This window comes from Cebus imitator, unplaced genomic scaffold (genome assembly GCF_001604975.1).
Source record: "Cebus imitator isolate Cc_AM_T3 unplaced genomic scaffold, Cebus_imitator-1.0 Scaffold275, whole genome shotgun sequence".
Taxonomy (NCBI): Eukaryota; Metazoa; Chordata; class Mammalia; order Primates; family Cebidae; genus Cebus; species Cebus imitator.
This window is the reverse complement of record NW_016107590.1, coordinates 1,070-23,835: the sequence shown is the minus strand read 5'-3', so window position 1 is coordinate 23,835 and position 22,766 is coordinate 1,070. Positions and strand designations below refer to the sequence as shown.

The window sequence follows — 22,766 nt, the reverse complement described above, 5'->3', positions numbered from 1 at the left end:
TATTTGCAGGTCATGAAGGAAAAAAAAAAGGAAAAAACTGTGTATGCACAATATGCTCCTTCATATAAAATTAACTCACAGTCCAAACGTTTTCAAAGTCATGCTGACAAACACACAGCACACGTTCTCTTTCGTTCCTTTAGCCTTGTGACCTGGGAGACCAGGACTCAGGGTTCCATGAGCCCAGAGGGAGCCAGTAAATTTGAACGACTCATCTCTCCCCACTGCACTGCCCTACTCTGTAACTCAGCTCAGCCTAAAAGATCACACACTCTAGAATCCTTGGAACCTAAGTATTCTCATGATCCATAATAAAGACAGCTGAATCCAAGAATCATGTCTTCTCCAGGAGAAAATACTGATACTAAGAGCATGTCTCCCAACCTACCCTGCTATTGAAACATCTGTCCTCACAGATGAATCAGAGGATTATATTCTATGACCTGTGTCCAAAAATGGAGTTGAACGACACTAATTATTCAAATTACTCAAATCCAAGGGAAGTGGGGAGCAAAACACTTCAAGTGAGATACATATCAAAAATGGGAAACTCTTAAGTATGCTGATATTTGAGAGCACAGCAATGCTGCTATTTCCTTATCAGGTATGTTCACCTGGATAGATTGCCTATCATCTCCAGAATGCATTGAGTGATTTCTGTTTTGCTGATGACGGTCACAAGACTAAAACACACTTGGAAATAAAAGATTTTCTTGACCTTAAAGCTTCACTGTGCCGATGGACTTAAAGGCACTTGTTTATAGTTAACTTCGACTAAAGGCATGATTCTGTATGCCTCTGCACAAGTACAGCTACCTAGGAACCACATCTTTCTGCTTCTTTACCTGTCTCCAGCTGAGTCCTACATAGCATTTCTGACTCATCATTGCCTTGAAATATTGGCTGACTTGAAATATGAGTAAACATGAAAGAGAAAGGAAAAGGAATAAAGGCCCTGAGGAGCATGAAAAAAATAAAGTTGAATGGGAAGGTGGAAAAAAAACAAAACCCATCAGAGCGTTCTGTGAAGTAATTCCATAGAAACAATTGCCAGGATTTGAAGACATACATGTGTATGCTCATTGCAGCACTATTCACAATAGCAAAGATATGGACTCAACCCAAACGTCCATCAACGATAGACTGGATAAAGAAAATGTGATACATATACGCCATGGAATACTATGCAGCCATAAAAAGGAACAAGATCATGTCCTTTGCAGGGACGTGGATGGAAGTGGAAGCCATTATCCTCAGCTAACTAATGCAGGAACAGAAAACCAAACACTGCATGTTCTCACTTATAAGTGGGAGCTGAACGACGAGAACACATGGACACAGGGAGGGGAATGACACACACAGGGGCCTGTATGCAGAGGGAGAGCTTCAGGATAAATAGCATGCAGGGCTTAATACATAGGTGATGGGTTGATAGGTGCAGCAAACCACCATGGCACATGTTTACCTATGGAACAAGGCTGCGTGTCCTGCATGTGTATCCCAGATATTAAAATACAATTAATCTTTTAAAAAAGAAAAATTAAAAAAATCAATTTCTAAAAAGATGCACTGCAAAATATTAAGTCCAAATTGATGTGATTAAAATGTGTGAAATTTTCTTTAAATCCTATTGAGCTGTAGGAAATTTAAATTACAGTCACTTTTCCAGATGTGTTCTCTCATCACAATGCCAGCCTTTAAAAAAGACACAGATGGGGAAAAGCCATCCACACTGGCTGTGACATTCAGGACACAACCTTGGGTAAATGAAGGAAGGGCTTCTACCAGGGTTTTCCAAAACAGAGTTTCCAAATCCCAGGTAGAACAAGGCTGGATGAACCTTGGGCTTCTCCTAGAAAGAGCTGACCCATTACAAATTAAACCTAATGTAATCTGTATAGGTTAGACTATCAATGCCTCCCTTCTCACTAAAGTTTTTTGGAGGTTTGCAAATTATAGTTATTGTTTATAAAAAATATTTATGTTAACTTGTAATATGGGTTTCTTGTAACTTTTAATGAATCAATAAAGGAACATTTTCAATTTCTCAGTTTTAATTTCTAATATTACAAATATTGATAGATGGAACTCATATAAACAAAAGGCATTTGAGGCCCTCAATAATTTTTTTGAAATGTAAAGGGATCCTATGAACAAAAAGATCAAGGGCCACTGATACAATCATTTGCTTGTATTCCTGTCTCTCATGTGAGAATGGGTTCCCCCAGGATAAGACCAGATCAGTTTGCCTTTGAATCCCTGTCACCTACTGTAGTATCGGATATATTGCATCAACTCAACAAAATCCCGCACGTCAAAATTTCACAGCATTTTTTTCAAGTACTTCGCAAGGCAGAACGGTACAGTGAACAGATAATGAGTTATGCCGTCCCCAGCATGCACTCACCACCGTCTCTCTGATTCTTAGCTTCCTGGCCTGCAAAGAGACTTAACAGTTCCTCCCCTACAGGCACTTGAGGACTAACTAAAATAGCATGTAAGACAAAGTGCACAGTGGCTGCATGCTTTATTCTACATTCTTAATTGCCTTCCTCTTTTAAATACAGAACATTTGTACGAAAACAAACAAAAAAAAAAGATGTCTGCAGCACCCAAAGTTTACATTAAAGAGTGATAGCAAAAGAAGAGAAGCAGGAAATACAGATAAAAGTAGAAGCAAAAACCAAAAATGGTGAATTTCCTTTTTTCAAATGAATTATGATGAAAGGTATTTTACAAAATAACATTTTTTTGGTAACAAAACAGAATGGCATCAGCAATTTACATTTCAACTGCAGTCAGAAAAAAATCTAAAAATGCCTGAATTTCCACCACGGAAAGAATGCTGACGACCCAGGAAGAAAACTGTGTTTACACCTAGCATGACAGTGAAAGGCAGGCGAGCAAAAGACTTACTCCCCTTACCCTGCTTTATTCTTCTCCTAAAACTTCTCACTACCTCAATGTGTATTAGGTATTTATCTTTTTAGTACTAACTGTAGTTTCTACCAGAATATGAGCTCTGTGTGGCCAGGGTATCATCTTACCTGTTCACAGTAGTTAATCAGTCAACATCACTGAATGAAATGAATGAAATGGAAGAATGCTAAGAAGCGCTGCCTATGTTTCCAGGAAAGCAGCTAAGCAGTCTCAATGTTTTATAATGTTCATTTTAGGAATCATCCTATTTCTAAGACTTTTCTGGATTGATAAATTGAAAAATGTTCTATTTGCTTCTTTGTTCTCAGTACTGTAACACTCTTTCTATAAAAGATGACCTGGAAAGCATCTTCCTTACATAATTCCTTGAGCTGACATCTGTTAGTTATCATACTTTTACCTTCTTATTTGCTGACAAATAAATTTTGGTTGTTACACATTTTGCTTCCCATGTTCTCCTGCCCCTGAGATAAACATTAGACAAGGAAGACGTCACCCCTTAGAGAACAAATGTTCTCTAAGAAACATAGAGAACAAATGTTCAGTATCTGCTGATTTTCTGACCCAGTGACTTTGCCTTTCCTCTGACTGGAAAATGTGGTAACATCAATATGGTTTGACACAGGGGTGGAAGAACATCTTAGCATTTTAGAAGGGGAAAGTGCTTTCCATCCCTGCCTTCCCATTCCTGTGAGAAGTACAAGAGACACACCCATTACAGCGTGTTCTGTACAACCCTCCGGAAAATACATACATACACACGTATGCCCAAGGAAGGGACAGCAGCTTAATTCACACGGAAGACAGCTAATTTCAGGACAGATTTGAGCAAATACTCTGAAAGGTCAGTTGAGGCAAGTCAAGGCTCTCTCTGCTGTGACTCTAATTTTCATTTTTCCCTCTACAGAGTAAAAGGATGTGTTTCAAGAAAGACAGAGGTGTCTCTTCATTGGTTATGGAACTTTCTAAAACACAGTTACAGTCAGATCTCCTAACACTTTACTGAGGCCTAAAAATATATATAGATCTATCTTTTTATGAATATTGTGTTCATGATAGACTTCTGTCTTTCTTTACTGGTTATAAATAGAAGTTTATTGTATAAAATGTGGAAAATACCTGAATGTACAAAGAAAATATAGAAAAAGTATCATCCGTGGAACAAGAAACTCTGCTGCATTTATCTGTCTCAACGTTATCCAGTTATTTCCTGCTCTGCCCCGGCCAACTCTAGCCTAAAGAAGTTATTACATTGGCCCCTCCTATTCTTGCTAGAAAACAGACCCCAACGTACTGTATTCTCTTAAATACCCTCACCCTCCATTTCCAAAACTTCAGTCTTCTCCTCTTGTCATACCTGAGAACCACCCACACAAGGAATCTGCACACTATGCCCCAAAGGCCAGATCTGGCCACTGCTTATTTTTGTATTTCCCATGAGATAAGAGGAATTTTGACACTTTTAATTAGTTCAAAAGTCAAAGAAATAATACTTGGTCACAAGTGAAAATTGTGTGAAATTCAAATTCCAGTGTCTATAAAGCATAGACACTGAAACACACCCTAGCTCTGTCATTTACATATGATCTAGAATCATTTTTGCACTACGATGACAGAGTTGAATATTTGCAGTGGAGAAAGTAAGGTCTAAAATATATACTAACTGGTCTTTACAAAAAAAATTGGCCTACCCCTGACCTTAACAGAATATTTTTCTTTAAATGGATATACCTATTTCACATAAAATTATTTTAAAAGAAAACTTTATAGCACTTATAAATAGAAAGCTATAATCACCTTAACTAGAAGGCAACCTTGGAAATTACTGCAACAACTATAATGAGATACAACTTCACACTCATTAGCATGATTATTATTATGCAAAAAAGACAGAAAATAACCAGGGTTGGCAAGGATGTAAAGTGGAACCCTTGTACACTGCTGGTGGGAAGATAAGACAGTGCCGCCTCTATGGAAAACAGTATGGCAGCACTTCACAAAATTAAAGATAGAATTACCATATAATCCAGCAATTCCACTTCTTGATATACACCCAAAAGAACTGAAAGCAAGGGCCCAAACCGATATTTCAGCATTATTCACAATAGCCAAAAGGTGAAAGCAACTCAAATATCCATCAACAGATGACTGGATACACAAAATGTGGTATATTCATGTAATGAAATATTATTTAGCCTTTAAAATGAAGGAAATTCTGACACATGCTAAAACATGGATGAACCTTGAGGGCAGTATGCTAAGTATAATAAGCCAGTCAACAAAGGACAAATACTTCACGCTTACACTTATATGAAATACCTAAAGTAATCAGATTCATAGAGACAGAAAGTAAATGATGTTTACGGGCATAGCGGGAGAGGGAAATGGGGGTTATTGTTTAATGGGTACAGAGTTTCAATTTTCCAAGATGAAAAGAATTCTGGAGATGGATGGTGATGATGGTAGCACAACAGTGTGAATGTATTTAATGCCACTGAACTGTATACTTAAAAGTGGTTAAAACGGTAAATTTTGTTATGTATGTTTTACAATTTAAAAAATGGTTTAATTGCAACAAAAATAAAATAATGTTAACTGAAAACAAGCTAGATCTTATTTTACACCCAAGACTTGGTTTTTCTATGTTTAAAAAAGAAATCAGCAATTCTTTTTTTTTTTTTTTTTTTTTTTTTTTTTTTTTATTTTTTTTTTTTTTTTTTTTTTTTTTTTTTTGAGACAGAGTTTCGCTCTTGTTACCCAGGCTGGAGTGCAATGACGCGATCTTGGCTCACCGCAACCTCCGCCTCCTGGGTTCAGGCAATTCTCCTGCCTCAGCCTCCTGAGTAGCTGGGATTACAGGCACGCGCCACCATGCCCAGCTAATTTTTTGTATTTTTAGTAGAGACGGGGTTTCACCATGTTGACCAGGATGGTCTCGATCTCTTGACCTCGTGATCCACCCGCCTTGGCCTCCCAAAGTGCTGGGATTACAGGCTTGAGCCACCGCGCCCGGCCCGAAATCAGCAATTCTTAAGGAAGCCTTGAAGATTAGCATGGAAACTATAGTCTAAATCAGGTAAAAATGCAAATAAAGTGAAAACAGACTTACTGTTTGTGATTCAATTTCATAAATCACACTTCTTTAATGTCATATCAGGTAACATTACTTATCCCTTCTTAAAATATGTTAATTCCCATAAATGTCCCACAATTTAGAGAATACTACCCAAAAATGTTCCCCAGTGATGTGTCACAATCCAGAAACTACAATTCTTATACTCTTGTAAAAGGTTATTTCTTGATTCATACAGGGCATTCTCCAGTGGGGGTACCAGCTTTGCTGGGTTACAGCTCCCTGTTTCACAATAACATCTGACTTTTAAAAATCATTTCATCACCCTGTATTTTAGTATTAAATATATTTGAGCAAATGGTTATTTACCAGATTGGCTCTTCTGGGTTAATTCTGAGAAGTTTTAAATAATCATATATATAAAGAGGGACCTGGGGAGGGAAGGTAGAAGTAAAAATGAAAGAAAGAGATAGATCACAGAAAACTTGTTCATTATTTTTTTCAGGAAAGTATACATGCTTTATGGAGCTGGATAAAGGAAAACAAATAAATCACAGAAAATATGTGAGATGTGCCACATTTGCTAAAGCACTAGTTACCAGTTGTTGGCTAGTTACAATTCAAGAACGTCACTACTCTAAAGCACAAAATTCTAAAAGAATTAGAAAAATCCTTCAGGACAAAAATTAGAAATTCAGTTTTAAGGTATAGTTTAGTACATAAAATTGTTTTTTCAAAGGATCAAAGGATTTATGAGACCTTAAATTATAACTTAATATGAACTATCCACCAAATCAAATGATTTCTAATAAATGAAGTTGATTCCAATGGCCCTTACGTTGTCCACAATAAGTTCCAATATATCCTTTCTGGCATTGGCAGTGGTCATCAGCACAGGTCCCCCCATTCATGCATCTCACGCTGCACTGCTGAACTGCAAAGAGCAATAACAAAAAACATAAAAACATCAGTCACCAAAATCATAGTGTGTGACAGGTTATAAAACTGTAAACTCAACATCCAATTCAATCACCATTATATCTTACAGAAGGAAATATTATGACCCAAACATATTTTTATTTATTATTTCTTTATAAGTACCTATACAGGCATATTTGTGATAACATGTTATTCAGGATGCATTTAAAACATATTACACTTTCAATGTTGAAAAAAATAAACAAAAGGTGACTAGAAGCATAGTTTCTGGCAAGCAGGAGGCACTTTTTGCATTCAGAATGGAGGAGCTGAGTGCCTGCCATTCCAGCTCACTGCAGTGCTGTCATAATGGACTTGATGGCGATCCTCACAGAGTTGAATTCCGGTAGGGAATCATGGAAAACACAGGTAAACAAATACCACAAAGTAATTAAAGACTACGATTAACTGTCTGAAGTAAACTGTTGTGAAGGAGACTAACCTGAAGCCAAGAAGGAGCTTAGACACCGACACCACACAAGGCCACTCTGAGGCGACATTTGCCCTGAGGTGTGAAGGATGAAAATGAGCCAGGTATTAAAAGTACCAAGAAGGAACTTCAGAAAGAGAAGAACCAGCAAATCAAAAGACCTCAGGATGGTAAAGGGTTTCTTCTGAAGAACGGAGAGTTTCCTGTGGTTAAAAAGAGGCAGACAGGGAAGAGATCTTGCAGACTGAGGCAGAGGCCAGTCAGCTAACACAGGGCCTCCTCGGCCACCGAAATGTTTTCATTGTAGCTCATATGCAACAGGGAGTTATTGAAAGGATTTAAGTGAGAGAGTGAAGTGATATAATCTATGTTTTAAAAAGATTACTCTAACTGCGCTGCAGAGAATGGATGTGAAGAGGGCAAGAGTCTGGGAGAAAGATGAGGACAGTCTGCACCACATGGTAGCAGTGCAGAGGGAAAGGAAAAGATAAATCTAAGATAAATGTTTTCCAGTAAAGCCTACAGGACTTGTTTAAAGAGTTGATGTAGAGAAAGAGAAGCTGCAGTTACTTAAGCACCAGGTGGATGGCAGGGACATTTGCCAAGGCAGGAGGAACTGTGGTTCAAGTAGCCTGTGGTCAGGAATAAATCCAGGGTTTCCTTTTGGACATGCTCCTAAGTTTCAGTTGCTTGCTATTCCTTGAGCAGAAATGTCAAATGGGAAAGGGAACATATGAGTGTAGAGGTCAGTGGAGGGATCTCCAATGTACATAAATATTATGAGTTATCAACATACTGGTAGTCGAAAACATGTATGTTAATGAGTTCACCCAGGGAGGGCAGAACTCAGGAATATCAAACCTTGAATGGAAGACTGAAGAAGATACAGAAAAGAGACTAAAAACTAATAATCAAAAAAAGGAGCACTGAGGGCCACTGGCATTATAAAAGTCAAAGGTGTTTCAAAGAAAAACGAAAAAGAGCATTTCGAGAAGATAGTGATTAATAGTGCCAAACGCTTTAGTGAGGTCAAACAGGATGATGATTGGAGGGTTAGAAAAGTTATTGATGAAATGGAAGTATGAATCGCTGGAACCCGGGAGGCGGAGATTGCAGTGAGCCGAGATCGTGCCTGGGCGACAGAGTGAGACTCCGTCTCAAAAGAAAAAAGAAACCTAAATGGAAGTATTACCCAAGGTCAAATGAATGCACAGATTCCTTGCTAAATTGCATACCACAAACGAAGAGTGGGCCAGTGAATTTCCCAGCTCCCAGGCAGAAGAATTAAGAAATTGAATCTTAAAATTCCTCCAGGATTGGATTTTTTGCCAAAGGCAAGTATGAGAGAACTAAGAAGAACGGGCAACAGTATCTTGTAGGCAATCAGACAAGAGAGAGGTTCAGGTAAGTTGGGGATGAAACGTTCTCGATAAAATAGTCAAGAAATCTCGATGAATTTGAATGGAGGGCTTTAACAAGCTGGGGAAATGGCAGATTCAAAGAAAGTGAAATTAAGAGTTTTCATCAGGAGTTTCATCAGAAGACAATGGCATTTGTTGTTATGAATCTTGAATCTTATTCCTGAGTCAGACATTCTCTATATTACCTTCATTTAGGGAAAATTTGAAGAAAGATATATGAAAAATAATGACTTCACACTAGTTGAGGCAGGATTTAAAGCATTTATTGAATTATTGGACAGTTAAATAAATAATCTTGCTTCTGCTTTGTTATAATGTTATCTTAAATATTAGCCTAAAAGATGAATCTTGGATCTTAAGGACCCAAAAAATTCTAATTGGGTCATGAATCACGCAATCACAGTTCACAGCTATAGTTATCTTACAGAGTTGCTGGCAGCTAACACATGTGAAGAAAAATAGGTCCGTATTTGTAAAGTATCTGGTCAATACTCAGTAAACATATGCTGTCTTTGGAGTTCTCTTCTCCTTCCCCCTTCGATAACCCACAAAACAGGAGTTAAGCAAATGTAATAAATATAGCCTAGTGTTTGAGACTGCACACCTAGGCATCAGAATACCTGGATTGAAGTCTGTGTTTCCTTGCATCAGTTAATTAAATCATATGTTCTTTACTTTCCTACTCTGTAAAATGGGGCATTAACAGTATCTCGCAATGTTGATGTATGCATTAATTAAAGTAATAACACTTAAAACTCCCTGGCACATAGTAAAAACCTAGTTAAATCATAGCTATTATTCACCAAGAGTTACCTCTCCACTGAATTCTCCTTTCTGAATAGACATATGGCTCCTGGACCAGAATTAAAGCATTTTTCTCATTGAAAACCATAGCCCACTTAAGGCAACAACTAAGTCACCAAAGATTTTTACTCTAAAGTTTAATGCACACATAATTTGTGAGGAAAATAATCACGGATTTATATTCTTTTTGAGAAGGACATTTAGCATTTACTCCAAAGCTTAAGGAAAATGCAGTAAAAAGTCCACAAATAAGAAACATACTTGATTTTGATCCACAGGTTGGTGATATTTGCCCACTGGAACAAGTACACATGTTAGGACGGGAACAAAATCCATCTCCACAACTATTTCTACAAATTGCTGCAGAAAGCACAATAGGAAAAATGAATGACTATATAATAAACCATCGTTTACAAAACAAGAAAGCCATATTTAAAAATAAAAAGCCTGAAAAACTAAGATAAAATCTGTAATGTAAATACCTAACTTCAGATACGCAATAAAATTATCCATTGTAGACTTGGAAATAAGTCTCACAAGCATCCTTAGGAAAATGTGTAAACAAATGAAGCTGTTTCAAATTGTATAATCTCCACACTGTTTTCTATAGTGGCTGTAAAAGTAGAACTACAATTTGATCCAGCAAATCCACTACTGGGTATCTACCCAGAGGAAAAGAAGTCATTATTCGAAAAGATACTTGCACATGCACGTTTATAGCAGAACAAATAACAAGTGAAAAATCGTGGAGGCTGGGTGTGGTGGCTCATGCCTGTAATCCCAACACTTTGGGAGGCTGAGGTAGGCGCATCACGAGGTCAGGAGATCGAGACCATCCTGGCCAACATGGTAAAACCCTGGATCTACTAAAAATACAAAAATTAGCTAGTGGCGCATGCCTGTAATCCCTGCTACTTGGGCAGCTGAGGCAGGAGAATCGCTTAAACCAGGGAGTCAGAGGTTGCAGTGAGCCAAGATCGCGGCACTGCACCACTCCAGCCTGGGCGACAGAGTGAGACTCTGTCTCAAAAGAAAAAGAAAAAGAAAAAGAAAAATCATGGAACTAACCCAAATGCCCATCTGTCAATAAACTGTGGTGTACATACACTATACACACACACACACACACACACAATGTGTGTGTGTGTGTGTGTGTGTGTGTGTGTGTATATATATATATATGTTGCAGCCATAAGAAGGAATGAATTAACAGCGTTTGCAGTGACCTGGATGAGATTGGAGACTATTATTCTAAGTGACGTAACTCAGGAAGAGAAAATCAGACATCATATGTTTTCACTGATATGTGGAAGCTAAGCTATGAGGATGCAAAGGCATAAGAATGATACAATGGACTCTGGGGACTTGTGGGAAAGAGTGGGAGGGGACGAGGGATAAAAGACTACAAATATGGTAGAGTGTACCCTGCTCAGGTGAGGGGTGCATCAAAATCTCACAAATCACGACTAAAGGACTTATTTGTGGAACTAAATATCACCTGTACTCCAATAACTTATGGAAAACTAGAAATAAAAATAAAGTCATACATAAGTAAATGTTACAGAATAAAATCATAGTAGAATAAAATAAAGCACAGCCTTTTTAAGTTTAAAATACATATGTAAGTATATATATGTGTGTATAAATGTGTGTATATATAAAATGTGTGTGTATATATATGTATGTGTGTGTGTGTGTGTATACATAAATTGGCTTTAAAAGGTCTAAAAGAACTTTCACCAAACAGTGCAATGGATCTCACTGCCTGATAGCATAATGTGTGGATTATTATTTTTATAATAAATATTTAAAGCTTTGCAATAAAGAAAAAATGGCATAATCCTAAATGTTTAACTATCGTATCAATGCAGTCTCTTTCATTAAAGACTAGAGTTTAAAACACAGAATTCACCCAGAAAGACAGCCTTGATTCGAGGAGTTGGGAGGGTTGCGAAACAGAGAAAACCGCTCACTATGCAAAAGCCTTCAGAGGAGACAGAGAACATAAAACTGGCTGAGGCTCCAGGCCCTAAAGACTTGGCCAAGCCTCAGGGTTTCCATACACATTTTTTCCAGGCTGGTATCTGACCTACTCCATGATCAATCTTTGCTCCCCTCAACAATCCCCTCCCTTCTTCCTACAGCCTTTCTCCTTCTGTATTATCTCTACAACCTAGCCTATTCCTGCTGCTCAGAAAAGCTACTGTGACATTTTGATGGGGGGAGAGTCAAAGCCTCCTGCAGCTGTGACCTTCAATGAACAGAAAGGTATGAGGGTCATCACGGCAAAGAATGTTAGGCTCACTGACACAGCACATACCACAGATACCCCAAACCTGTGGCCAAGTACCTTTGAATGAAAAGTCTCTCCTATATTTAGAGACAGTTCATTCAGGAGCTGAGAGATTTATCTCTATAACCATAATTGAATTATCTCTTTCAAGCACAAACGCTGTTTGCTTTAATGCTCATGCCATGACTAGATATATAAAGACAAGAAGAAAGTCTGGAAATGCCCTGAAACTAGCTGTAACTAGGGAAAGGTCCCACAACTTTCAAAGAGATTTGGGACCCTCAATAACATAAAGAGCATTTCCTGCAGAAGTAAACGAATTCAGTAATTGTTTTTCTTCTCCAAGATGCCTTCTGACACCCATATATTACTACCAGCATTAGTACTTCTTATAAATGAAAATAGTGGGGTAGGTAATCTCAGCATATTGGGTGGCCTAGGCAAATGGATCACTTGAGTCCAGGAGTTGGAAACCTGCTTGTGCAACATAGACAGACCCCAATCTTTATGAAAAAAAAAATTAGCCTTGCAAGTTGGCATGTGTCCATACTCCCAGCTACTCAGGAGAATGAGGTCAGAAGATAGCTTGAGCTAGAGAGGTCAAAAGGCTGTAATGAGCTATGATCATGCCACTGCACTTTAGCCTCAGTGACAGCGAGATCCTGTCTCAAATTAATAAAAAGTGAATCGTGTCAAATATTGTGACGTTAAGATAAAAATCTTTTAGACAAGAATATGTTTCCTGCCATGGAGTTGACTCTTACTTCTTAAAATGCACTACAGTTTCTGATCACCAGTAACTCTCCAATTACAAATGTGCATTAAAACATGATTTTATGTCAAAGTTCCCTTCTCCCCAGAAGGTCAATATTTAGTCTAGGCTTAAGAGAGGAGACCCAAAGTGCCCCCACCCAGGTTCCAAACCAAATGAAGGTTTGATGGACTGGAGATTGAGCATTCTCAATTACCCATCATGTATACAGGTATATACTCTGTACCTGTGAGCCAATGAGAAGCAAGAATGCTGAGGCCTTTTTGCCCCACACCAGCCTCAGACTATATGGTATGCTTACTGAATATCTGTCACTCCCACAATTACTGAAACTATGAGACCTAGAAATACCAGGGAGGGAGAGGGAGATAGGACCTAGGGGCTGAGACTTCACTGATGCTGTGGGAAGTCACATGGCCAGGTAAAGATGACATAGTACCCAAAAGATCTGAAGTTCAGTTGTCACTCTGCCATTGATCTGCTGTGAGCTCCAGAAAAACCCATAGCATTTCTGCATTCAGTTTTCTCATTTGGTAGCATAACATAAAGGAATCATATTGGAATGCTCTGACATTTGCTCAGGTCTCAAATGTTATTAATCCAGCCAACCTCATCACACTGTTATTATATGGATCAAAACGCTGGTCATAGCATAATTTCACAATAAATAAATTAATAAGCAAATTTTTTCACTGCTTCAGGTTCTAAGAAGATTTTTTTAAAAAAGAAGATGAGAAAGTCAATTCAGTCCTTTTGGAAATGAATATTTGGAAGTTTGGAAGTACTTTAGTAATTTTTGTAGGCTACAACTAAGAACAATACCAACAAAAGATAGAGACTCAAAACAAAATGCATTAGGTTTCCAGAACTTGGAGAAATACAGTGTCTTTTTGATATCTTCTCCTTATAAACCCTGTCAAAGTCAAACATTAAAATGCTGTTGACCATTTTTTGATGCTCAAGAAAAAGTCAAAAAAGTTGACCATTTTTAATTTTTCTATATTAAAAGAATGCTGAGGTACAACTGTATGAGAAAATTAATATTTAGTTTTGATTATTTGTATTTTACTTATTTTCTTTTTTGTAAATTGTCTCAGATACTTTCTTTTGCTAAATGATGTGATACAGATAAATTCAATAAATATAATAACTTAATTCATTACATCAGGAAGGCAGGAAGGCGTGGAATTAATTAAAATTCTTGATTTTGAGTTTATAATGGTTTTATTTCATTTATTACCTTTACATATGATCATTTTGAATGTCAAAATAATTGAACTACTGAATTGAATGCAGGCTGTTAAAGTTAGATGCGACTCATCCAATAGAATATAAAAGTATTACATTCTCCCTGTTTTGTGCACTGTTTAATACTCTTAGGTCCTTGAATTTTTAGATATACTAATTATTTTCATAAATACTTCTTGATCCAAGTGTTATAAATGTTCTTATAGATATAAAGATCATTTCAAAATTCACTCTGTTTACAGATTTCTGATATGTGTAAATTCCAGTGTATCTCATAAGCATCTAAATGTTTCAAGTAGCAGAAATGCAGACTACAATAGTCACTGTTACCCTGAGATTTTCAAAGGTGTTCTTCTATCAGTGATCAGTGGACCATACATATATTTCTACTGCAAATATTCTGGAAGGCACTGCTCTCTGGAATTCCCATTCCACACTGATCCAATAAAATCTGACTTTACAGATTTTCAACACATACCATGAACCAATCCCTCCTCCTCGGCTGCTCTCCAACTCAATAATGGCAGTTACATTCATTACATTTAGTGAGTCAGACTTTCCGCAGTGCCTAAGTCACTCCCAGCTAGTATGGCAGGTGTGCGATGAGTGACGTTAGCTGTTTCGGCATTCTAAAAAACCGTGTAAGTTTAAAGCAGCCATGGTATTGCCCTACTGGCCTGAAAGAGTAAAGGCTTCCTCCACTAATGCCTCAAATATGACTTCTGTGTTGGAGAGAAAAGAATGCAACACTTTTCCTTTTAAAAAATAAAGCAAAGGCTTACTATAATCAGAGGATTTGTTTAAAATATTTATAAATCACTTTAAATAATAAGGTTGTTTCCTATTTTTGCCCACTGGAGATAGTGGGGTTTTAAGGTAGAAAAAATAAGAAGAAATTAGTCTTTATGACACTTGAGATTTCATCCCTTTCTTAAAAAGCTGCCCAGAAATAACATTAAGTGTCTATCTCAAACCCACAAAACCAATAAATACAGAGTTAGAAATGCCACTACATCCTTATTATTCCTTGGTTAGTGTGGCTTGCCCTTTTTCTCTGTTTACAGTTGCATAATTATTTATTCCCTGGAGAACATGGAGGTCAATCTAAAGTCAAGACTGGCTCTAAATGAATGCGCTGTCTATGATACCTGGCTCTCCTCCCAGCAAGACAAACACACAGGAGAAGCCCAGTCACACTTCAAGTCACAAATGTACAAGCATATGAAAAAAGACATCCCAGAGTCCGACACTGTGAGGCTGATAACTAATGAGTTCTCCAGTTAGAACTTGGATAACTGGGTATACACTTTGGATGAAAAAAAATAATCAAAACTTTTAAGGTCAGAGATACAGAATTTTTCAAGCTCTAAGATTCATACTTTGGAAATCTACTGCACACTATGAGATTTGGGGTCTGGAAACCCTAAATTTAAATGTCTTCCAAAAAGTTAAAAAGAAAAAAAATCAAGCCTTTGGAAGAGTTCTGTCTTTTAAAAGTTTGTTAACTTAGGTCAACACCATGAGAATTCTCCTTTGCTATCTAGGTCACGTAGTTGTTGAGATATAACCAGAAATAGAAAGTGGTTTTGTACAAATGCCTCAGAAACCTTGATCTTCAAAAGGCCTAAAATTCAAGCAGAGTTAAAAGCCTGATAATTTGCATAATAACATGTGGTCTTATCTGGATTTTTTACGGAAAAAGTGGTTTTGAGTAATCTAGATAATTGCTCTACTCCTCCTCTTCCAATTTGTATTAATAGACACAGAAAGATAAAACTTCCAAATTATCTTTGAAACCTTTCTCATTATTGCCTTTCAACAGTCTAGAAGTGAAGTCTGAACTGACTCCAACCGGCTGAGTCTTCCCCACTATTCAAATGGGGCCGCGTCCCGATTATCAGTGCAATGTGATCACTAGATTTTAAAGGCAACTGCGCGTCCAAATGGCTGAGTGCAAGAGGTCGGCCGGAGATAGGGCCGAGCGCGCTGCCCCAAGCTGGGATCCCTGCCAAGCACTCACGGACAATGCACTGGTTTCCTCCAGGGAGCGTCTTCCATCCCGGGCAGCAGTAGGAGTGGAATCTGGAGCCGCACACGTTCGGCCTGTGATAGACAAGGGCGGTCACACACAGATAGAGAGGGGGTGCAGCAACATATGAACGGTCTTCGTAAGCAATAAATACCCCGAGTGAGTAGATTTCAAGACAACAAACAAACTAAAACTACACTTCAAATTCTTGGGGGTTGGGAGGCAGACGAGGAAGTAAAAGAGCTAGACGCTGGAATGCAGGAGGGTCAGAAACGTCTAAACATTGCCTTTCATCTGTCGTCCCTTGCCTGCTTGTTTAAAGGGCGAAAAGAGACATGGAAACATATAATTTGCTACTATTCTAGCTTCCAGATGCAGAGAACAAAGGGAACATTCCGTTCCAAAAAATCCTTGCCCTCCTCCCCAAATCCATTCCTCCTTGATCAACTGTTACTTTGGCCCCGACGTGTCAAGGAAGGCGCGTCGGAAGGTGGAGGGCTCCGGTTGGTGATTAGAAGGTGTGCCATGAACCCTGCACACGTCCTCAAACAAAAGGCTCAGAGCGGCGCCTCAGACGGTGGGGAGAAAGCAGGCTCCTCTGGCCCCTGCGCCGGGAGGACCCAGGCCAGCCTTCCGCCCGACATTCAGAACCTGTTCCCGCACCGCGGGCTCTGCACACTCTCTGCGATCCGCAGCCCGGGGTCCCCTGTTACCCGCCGCCCGACCCTCCGAGAGAGCTTCACGCCCGCTAAGCCGCGAGCGTTGGGAAGGGGCAGGCGCTCCTGGGGGGTCTTTGGGTCTCCTGGCGAAGGGGGCTGCAGCTCTAGGCTCCAGCACTAGGGTAGGGAGGGGGTGGGCTGGAAAGCCGCCAAACGGAGGATTCCCCCCTCCCCCAAGCCGGCGCCTTAGGTGCGGGACCGCTTGCCCACCTACCCTCGGAGCACGTCCTGCTGTCCTCGCCGGCGGACGCGACTGGCCACCGCGGCAGCCTCCTCAAGATACTCGGGCACCAGAAACCCGCCTTCAGAGCCTGCTGTGGCGGACCGGACCTGTTGCGGCGGCGGCTGGGGCCGGGGCGGCTTGGGCGGAGGAGGCTGTGGCTGGCCAGCCGTGCCCTGCGCCCAGAGCGCCACGCAGCCCAGCCACACGAAGTAGGGCTGGAGACACAGCCGCCGTCGTCTCCCCATCGCCGGCGCCGAAAGCGCGCGGCCCTAGACCCGCGGAGAGGGAGTGACCAAAGACAAAATCTGCGCGGCCCCAAAAAAGTCAATGTCTAATAAGCCCTTCGTCGGCTGCGAGTACTCTCTCAGGTTCGGGCTCCCTACTCTAACTGGAGACCCCGACAGAGCACCGGCCCCCTGGCTGCCTGCGACGCAGGACACCAAGTCTAGCGCAATGGGCGGTGAGGTGCGGCGGAGGTGAAGCCGGCAGCTCCGAGCGGTCCACGTTGCATCCCCCGGGCGACAGCCCCGAGCGACTACAGGACCGCCAGCCGGCGGGGGCGAAAAATTACAAAAGTAACCTGAGCAGCCCGGGCGTAAAGTTACAAAGAAAGTGAACCTCAAAAGGAAAAAAGGCCTGCACTCAGGGCTCGGCGGATTCCCGTGCGCTCTGGGCACGGATCTTGGAAAGCTGCGAAAGTCACCAAAAAGAAGCAAGCAAGCAAACAAAAGTTGCCCCAAAAGAACAGGGTACCCTCTGGGCTCTTTCCGAGTCCCACAGGGCAACGACGTGCGGGCAGCAGCTGCGGAGGCCGGGCGGAGGTGCGCAGGGTGGGGACCTGCGGCGGGCAAGAGAGCTAGGGCGGGAGGCGGGAGGCGGGAGGCTGGATGCCCGGGAAGATGCGGCGGGGGAGGGCGCGGCGCGCGGGTTTTAGAGGCCCGGCGGGGCGCTGGGCGGGCCGGCGGGCGGCGGCTGTCAGTGGGGGCGCAGCCTTCCACACGTGGGACGCAGCCCGGACCCAGGGGCCGGCGCAGAGTGGGCGGGGACAGAGTAAGGGAGAGATCGGGTGCGGAGGAACTAGGGGAGCGAAGGTTGGGGGAGGGGAAGAGGAAGGAAGGGGGGCAGGGCGAAGGGAGGGGAGAGGACGGAGATTGGGGAGAAGGGGGGCGAGCCCGAGAGGAAGGCTGGGGTGGAAGAGGGACTTGGAAAGAGGGATTGGCGAGCCCGGGTGCGAGAGGAAATGAGCGGGGGATGGGGGCGAGGTTAGGGCAAAAAGAGAAGTGGGAAAAGGGAGGGAGGGCCCAGGGCCGGGCGCGAGAGGAGGGGGCCAGGAGGCCGGCTGGAGGGGGCGAGCCGCTAGGCGGCTTTGCTTCCCGTCCCCCTCAATTGGCCGCTAGTTCTGTTTTGACTGCATGTACAAAGGGAGCAGACGGCGGGGGATGGGGCAATTAGGGACCGGATTTGGGAAACGAGGCAGCAGCCCCTTCCCCTCCCCCTCCGCCCTCGTCCGGCCGCGGACCGGGGACTAGGGTCCCTAAGCTCGCCAGGCTTGGCTGGATCCGCAGCTGAACTTCCCCGCCGGACAGAGGCCGCAAGGTTGAGGATGAGAAAGGGTCTTCCGGACCCTGACACAGGATGGGGGGATTCGCAGTCAGCCAGGAATAGAGGCTCACTGGGCTTTGGTTGCAGCCCAAACGAGAAGGACGGGCCCTCCCCACCGCCCTCTTACCTCCACCGCCCCACCGGGAGCGGCGTCAGTCTGCAGGACCAACGTAGCGGCCGGGCGTTTCCAGATTGAAATGCTCCCTCGGCCACCAAGAGGGAGCTCACGCGGCCGCGGGGGTCCTAGGCAGCTAACTGGCGCCGCAGTCCCGGGGAGTCTGTGCATGGGCTGTACTCTGGTGTGAGACCTGGCACAACTCTGCCTAGGCTTGCATGCAGGGAGGGGTTAGAGACCCTGAAATATACTAGCAGGTAGGGTGGCGACAAGGCGGGTAAATGAGGCTTGGGGGCATGCTCTTGGTAACTTGCTTGGACTCCTTCTGATTAATGATTAAATCCTAGCAATTGGTGCAACTCTCTGTACCTCTTAGAGTGCCTCTGCACTGGTCTGCTCTGGGGTGTTCCTTTGTGGCCCTGCTTTCAAGAAATCTCTGTGAAACCCTGGTCATTTCTCATTCAGTGGCATATCATAATTTAAAAATCAAACACTCCTGAAAACAAGGAGTAACCATCCAAACTCAGTTTGCAAAACAGTACAAGAAAGCAGTGTCTGGTTTATTCAAGCCTAGAAAACTTTAGTTAAGGGGAAAATGGTGTGTGTGTGTGTGTGTGTATACACACATACATTATACATATATATATATACACACACATACACACACACATTTACATATATATAAAGCATATATATTTCTGGCCCACATTGCCCAGATGTGCTATTTTACAACCAAAAATCTCCAATAATTGGCACAACTCCCTCCTTTACTTTTACGTGTAGTCACAGGGTCTTAAGGTAGTACCCCTTGTTACAATGTTCTCATAAAGCAGAAGAAAAGAGTTACATAATTTTATGTGAGACACCTATTTGTTAAAATCCAAAGAAAGAGCAATAGAGTTATTTTCATGTACTTTGCTTCAAATAAAATCATTATAACTAAAAGAGCTAAATAACATAACTAGCTCCTGGTTTAAAGCAGTGTTTTAGTCATACCATTTAAAACATCCTGTGTCTGGTTTTTTGATTAATACCTACATGGCTTAGTGGTTCATTCCTGTTCATCACATAAAATCCAAATACTCTAAAATTGCCTATGCTTTTACCCTTTGATCCAGCAATTCTACTTTTTAGGAATCTGTATAAAAGATACATAGGCAAAAAAAAAAAAAAATGAAATGGTGAACGCATTTGACTGTTCATTGCAGCCAGTTTATAATAGTGAAAGACTAGAAACAAATCTCCCATGAATAAGCAACTTTTGCATGTGACTTCATCTATGCAGTGAAATATTATGCAGCTGTCAAATATGAATGAGGAGAAACTATGTATGCTCTTAGAGAATGATCTTTAGCATATACAGTTTACCAAAAAAAAAAAAAAAAAAAAAAAAAAAAAAAAAAAAAAAAAAAAAAAAAAAAAAAAAAAAAAAGCAAGGTACAGAGAGAATAGGCAAGTCACTGAGACAGAAAGTAGAATAAAGGTTACCGGGAGCTCCAGGAAAATGGGAATGATGAGTTATTGTTTAACGGGTACAAAATGTCCATTTAGGATGATGAAAAAGTTAGAACTGGGTAGTGCTGATGGTTGCCCAACATTGTGCAAGTACTTAATGCTACTGAATTGCACACTTAAAAATGATTAAAATGGTAAATTTTATGTTATGTCTATTTTTTACAATATTTTTTAAATGAAAGCTGTATAATATTGTATGCTACTTTTTTGGAGTATGTATGTGTTTTAGATTTAACAAAAGAGAAGTATAAACTAAATCTAATAAAAAATAGTTATCTGAAGGGAAAGGAAAGACTGTGGGGAAAGAAACAATGAGAGAAGCTAAACCTTTCTAAATATACTTGGTTTTATAGTTCTGGCTTTGGAGCTTTGTTCCAAAGACCTAGAAACAGTGACAACCCAAAAGCCATCGGGTCACTGTGACCAGACTGTGGTCCCTGAATACCATTTCCAAAGTAAAAAGAATCAAGGTTCCTTGGGTAAGTGGCTGATTCCAAGTCTGGGAAAGGAAATGCATAAAGTGAGTCTGGACTATCTGTCTTGTCATTCCTGAAAGCAGGAAATTATCTGATAATTAAGGTTATGTCAAAAGGAAACCTGAGCTAACTTGAAAAAGATCTCACTGGTAAAAGATGGGGAAACTTGAGCAAATGACCCCAAAAGATTCAAATATATGAATTACATAAATATTCAAGAGTTCCAAATGATACTCCAAACAAAAATTAGTTGGCCACTTTTGGAGGTTGTTAGGGCACAGCTCACTATTCTAAACACATCGATAAATAAAATTATTAACCAGTTATTCTTCCTTTGCTAGAAAGACTCAGAGAAAGTCTTTTGAAAAAGGACTCTTTTGAAAAAAATTCACAGTTGTAAATGCAGAAATGATGGAATTAGAAAAATCACTACTTTATAAATCCTAATAAAATAACCAAATTAATGGTTTTTAACAATTGCTAAAACCATTAATGTAAGAAGTCCTCAAGTAGTGGCCATTTTCTCCTCAGGGTATATTTGGCAACATTTGGAGACATTATTTATTGTCACATGACAGTGTGTGGGAGTGGTGATGAGAGAATCAAAGTTGCCGCCAAACATTCTACAAGTACAGTACAGTCCCCCATAACAAGTGTTACCGGGTCCAAAATATCAATTTACTTGAGAAACCATGCATTGAAAAGTCAATTGGGAACTTTTTAGTGAATGTGTCAAGCTGTTACCACCAGAACCTACTGATTAATTACTAGCTACTGAAAAGTAAGATAGCCAGACATTCTATTTTTATTTATGTGGTGCAATAGGAGGTATACAGACCGCCTATGAAATACCTTTGTCAAAAAAACTGAGCCTGAATGTAATCATACCTCTACATTTAACTCCCAGTTTCCAAGAGCAATGGAGGACCTTGAAACATATTAAATGATACCTTAAGAATATAGGTAACCAGATGTAGAATGGGATATACCCCAAAACTAAGTTCTTCAAATAAATGACATGAATAGAGGAGAGGGAAGGAAACTGTTATGGCCCAACAACCAAAAGAAATGCTTGCACCTTATCTGGGAGTTTGACGTGAGTCTTAGTGTAAAATAACGTTTTTGATGCTATCATCCAGTCCAGTAAGTCTTCTTTATATGGTTGCAGCTACAGTCGATATATAACTGCAACTGCATGAGACTCCTCAAGTGAGAACTACCAAGGCAAACTCTTCTGTGTTCCTGAAGCATAAAAGGCTAAGGCAAAATAAATTTTTTAAACCTATAACTTTAGGGGTAATTTGTTATCCAGTGATAGAACAATGAATTGAACACTGGTTACTAGATATTAAAGACTGATTTTTAATTTTGGGATATGTGACAATGGTATCAGGGTTATTTATATTTTTAATACACTAGCTAGTATTATACTTATTAAGGTCTTTATAGATGAAATTGTAGGGTACCTGGGTTTGATTCAACATACTGCAAGGAGAACAAAGGCAGGGTACATTAGATATACTTTCTTCCTCTTGGTTAAGTATACTTAAGTAAACATAGATAAGTATATGTGGAGAGAGAGAGCATGCACACATAGAAGACTGTAAATGGTAGGGAGAAGAAGGCAAACTACTTACCCTGCTAGTGACCTTGTGACCTGAGCAATGACATGATAGTGGTTTTCCTGAGTTGTCTTTTGCTTTATGTATTCCAGAATGAGTGCTAGAGAAGCTAGCAACTTGGAAATGCCATTGGCAACAGACTAAAGAAAGCCTCCAAAGAAAGCCTGCCCTCTCTAGCCAAAAGACAAGAAAAGGGTAGCCTAGAAAGACAGAACACTTTTAGACAATAACTGCCCTAACCAAACCACAGAAAAGAACTGTAGTCCCCTTTACCAACAATGGCTAAGTAAGGAGCCTAGACTTTCATCCTTAACAGGGTGTAACAAGATAGGTCTCCCCTTCTCCTGGATAGTGTCAGAGAAAGCCAAGTGGAAAGCTCAGACTTTCATCCTCCCGCATGGTCGTGAGCCACCTTCTCCCCATGGTGTCAGTGGAGAAGCTGGACTTCCACCTCCACCTAACAATAATGAAATGCCCCTGTCTGCTGGGATGGTGTCAGAAGAGAC

At 40.7% G+C, this 22,766-nt stretch overlaps 1 protein-coding gene across 2 annotated transcripts in view; it reads right to left on the bottom strand.

Annotated features, from left to right (window-relative positions):
- The window catches only part of FBN2 (fibrillin 2), a 263,642-nt gene extending 245,830 nt beyond the window's left edge, over positions 1-17,812 (bottom strand). Inside the window, exons 1-4 of one of the 2 annotated variants that reach the window (XM_017500987.2) lie at positions 16,922-17,812; positions 15,980-16,062; positions 9,908-10,006; positions 6,852-6,947 (exon numbers count right to left, since the gene is read on the bottom strand). In XM_017500987.2, the coding sequence (XP_017356476.1) occupies positions 6,852-6,947; positions 9,908-10,006; positions 15,980-16,062; positions 16,922-17,175 (532 nt within the window). In that variant the 5' untranslated portion in view covers positions 17,176-17,812. The remainder of the gene's footprint in view (positions 1-6,851; positions 6,948-9,907; positions 10,007-15,979; positions 16,063-16,921) is intronic. The other variant, XM_037728668.1, reaches the window with a different exon arrangement.
- Between the last annotated feature and the right edge of the window lie 4,954 nt (positions 17,813-22,766).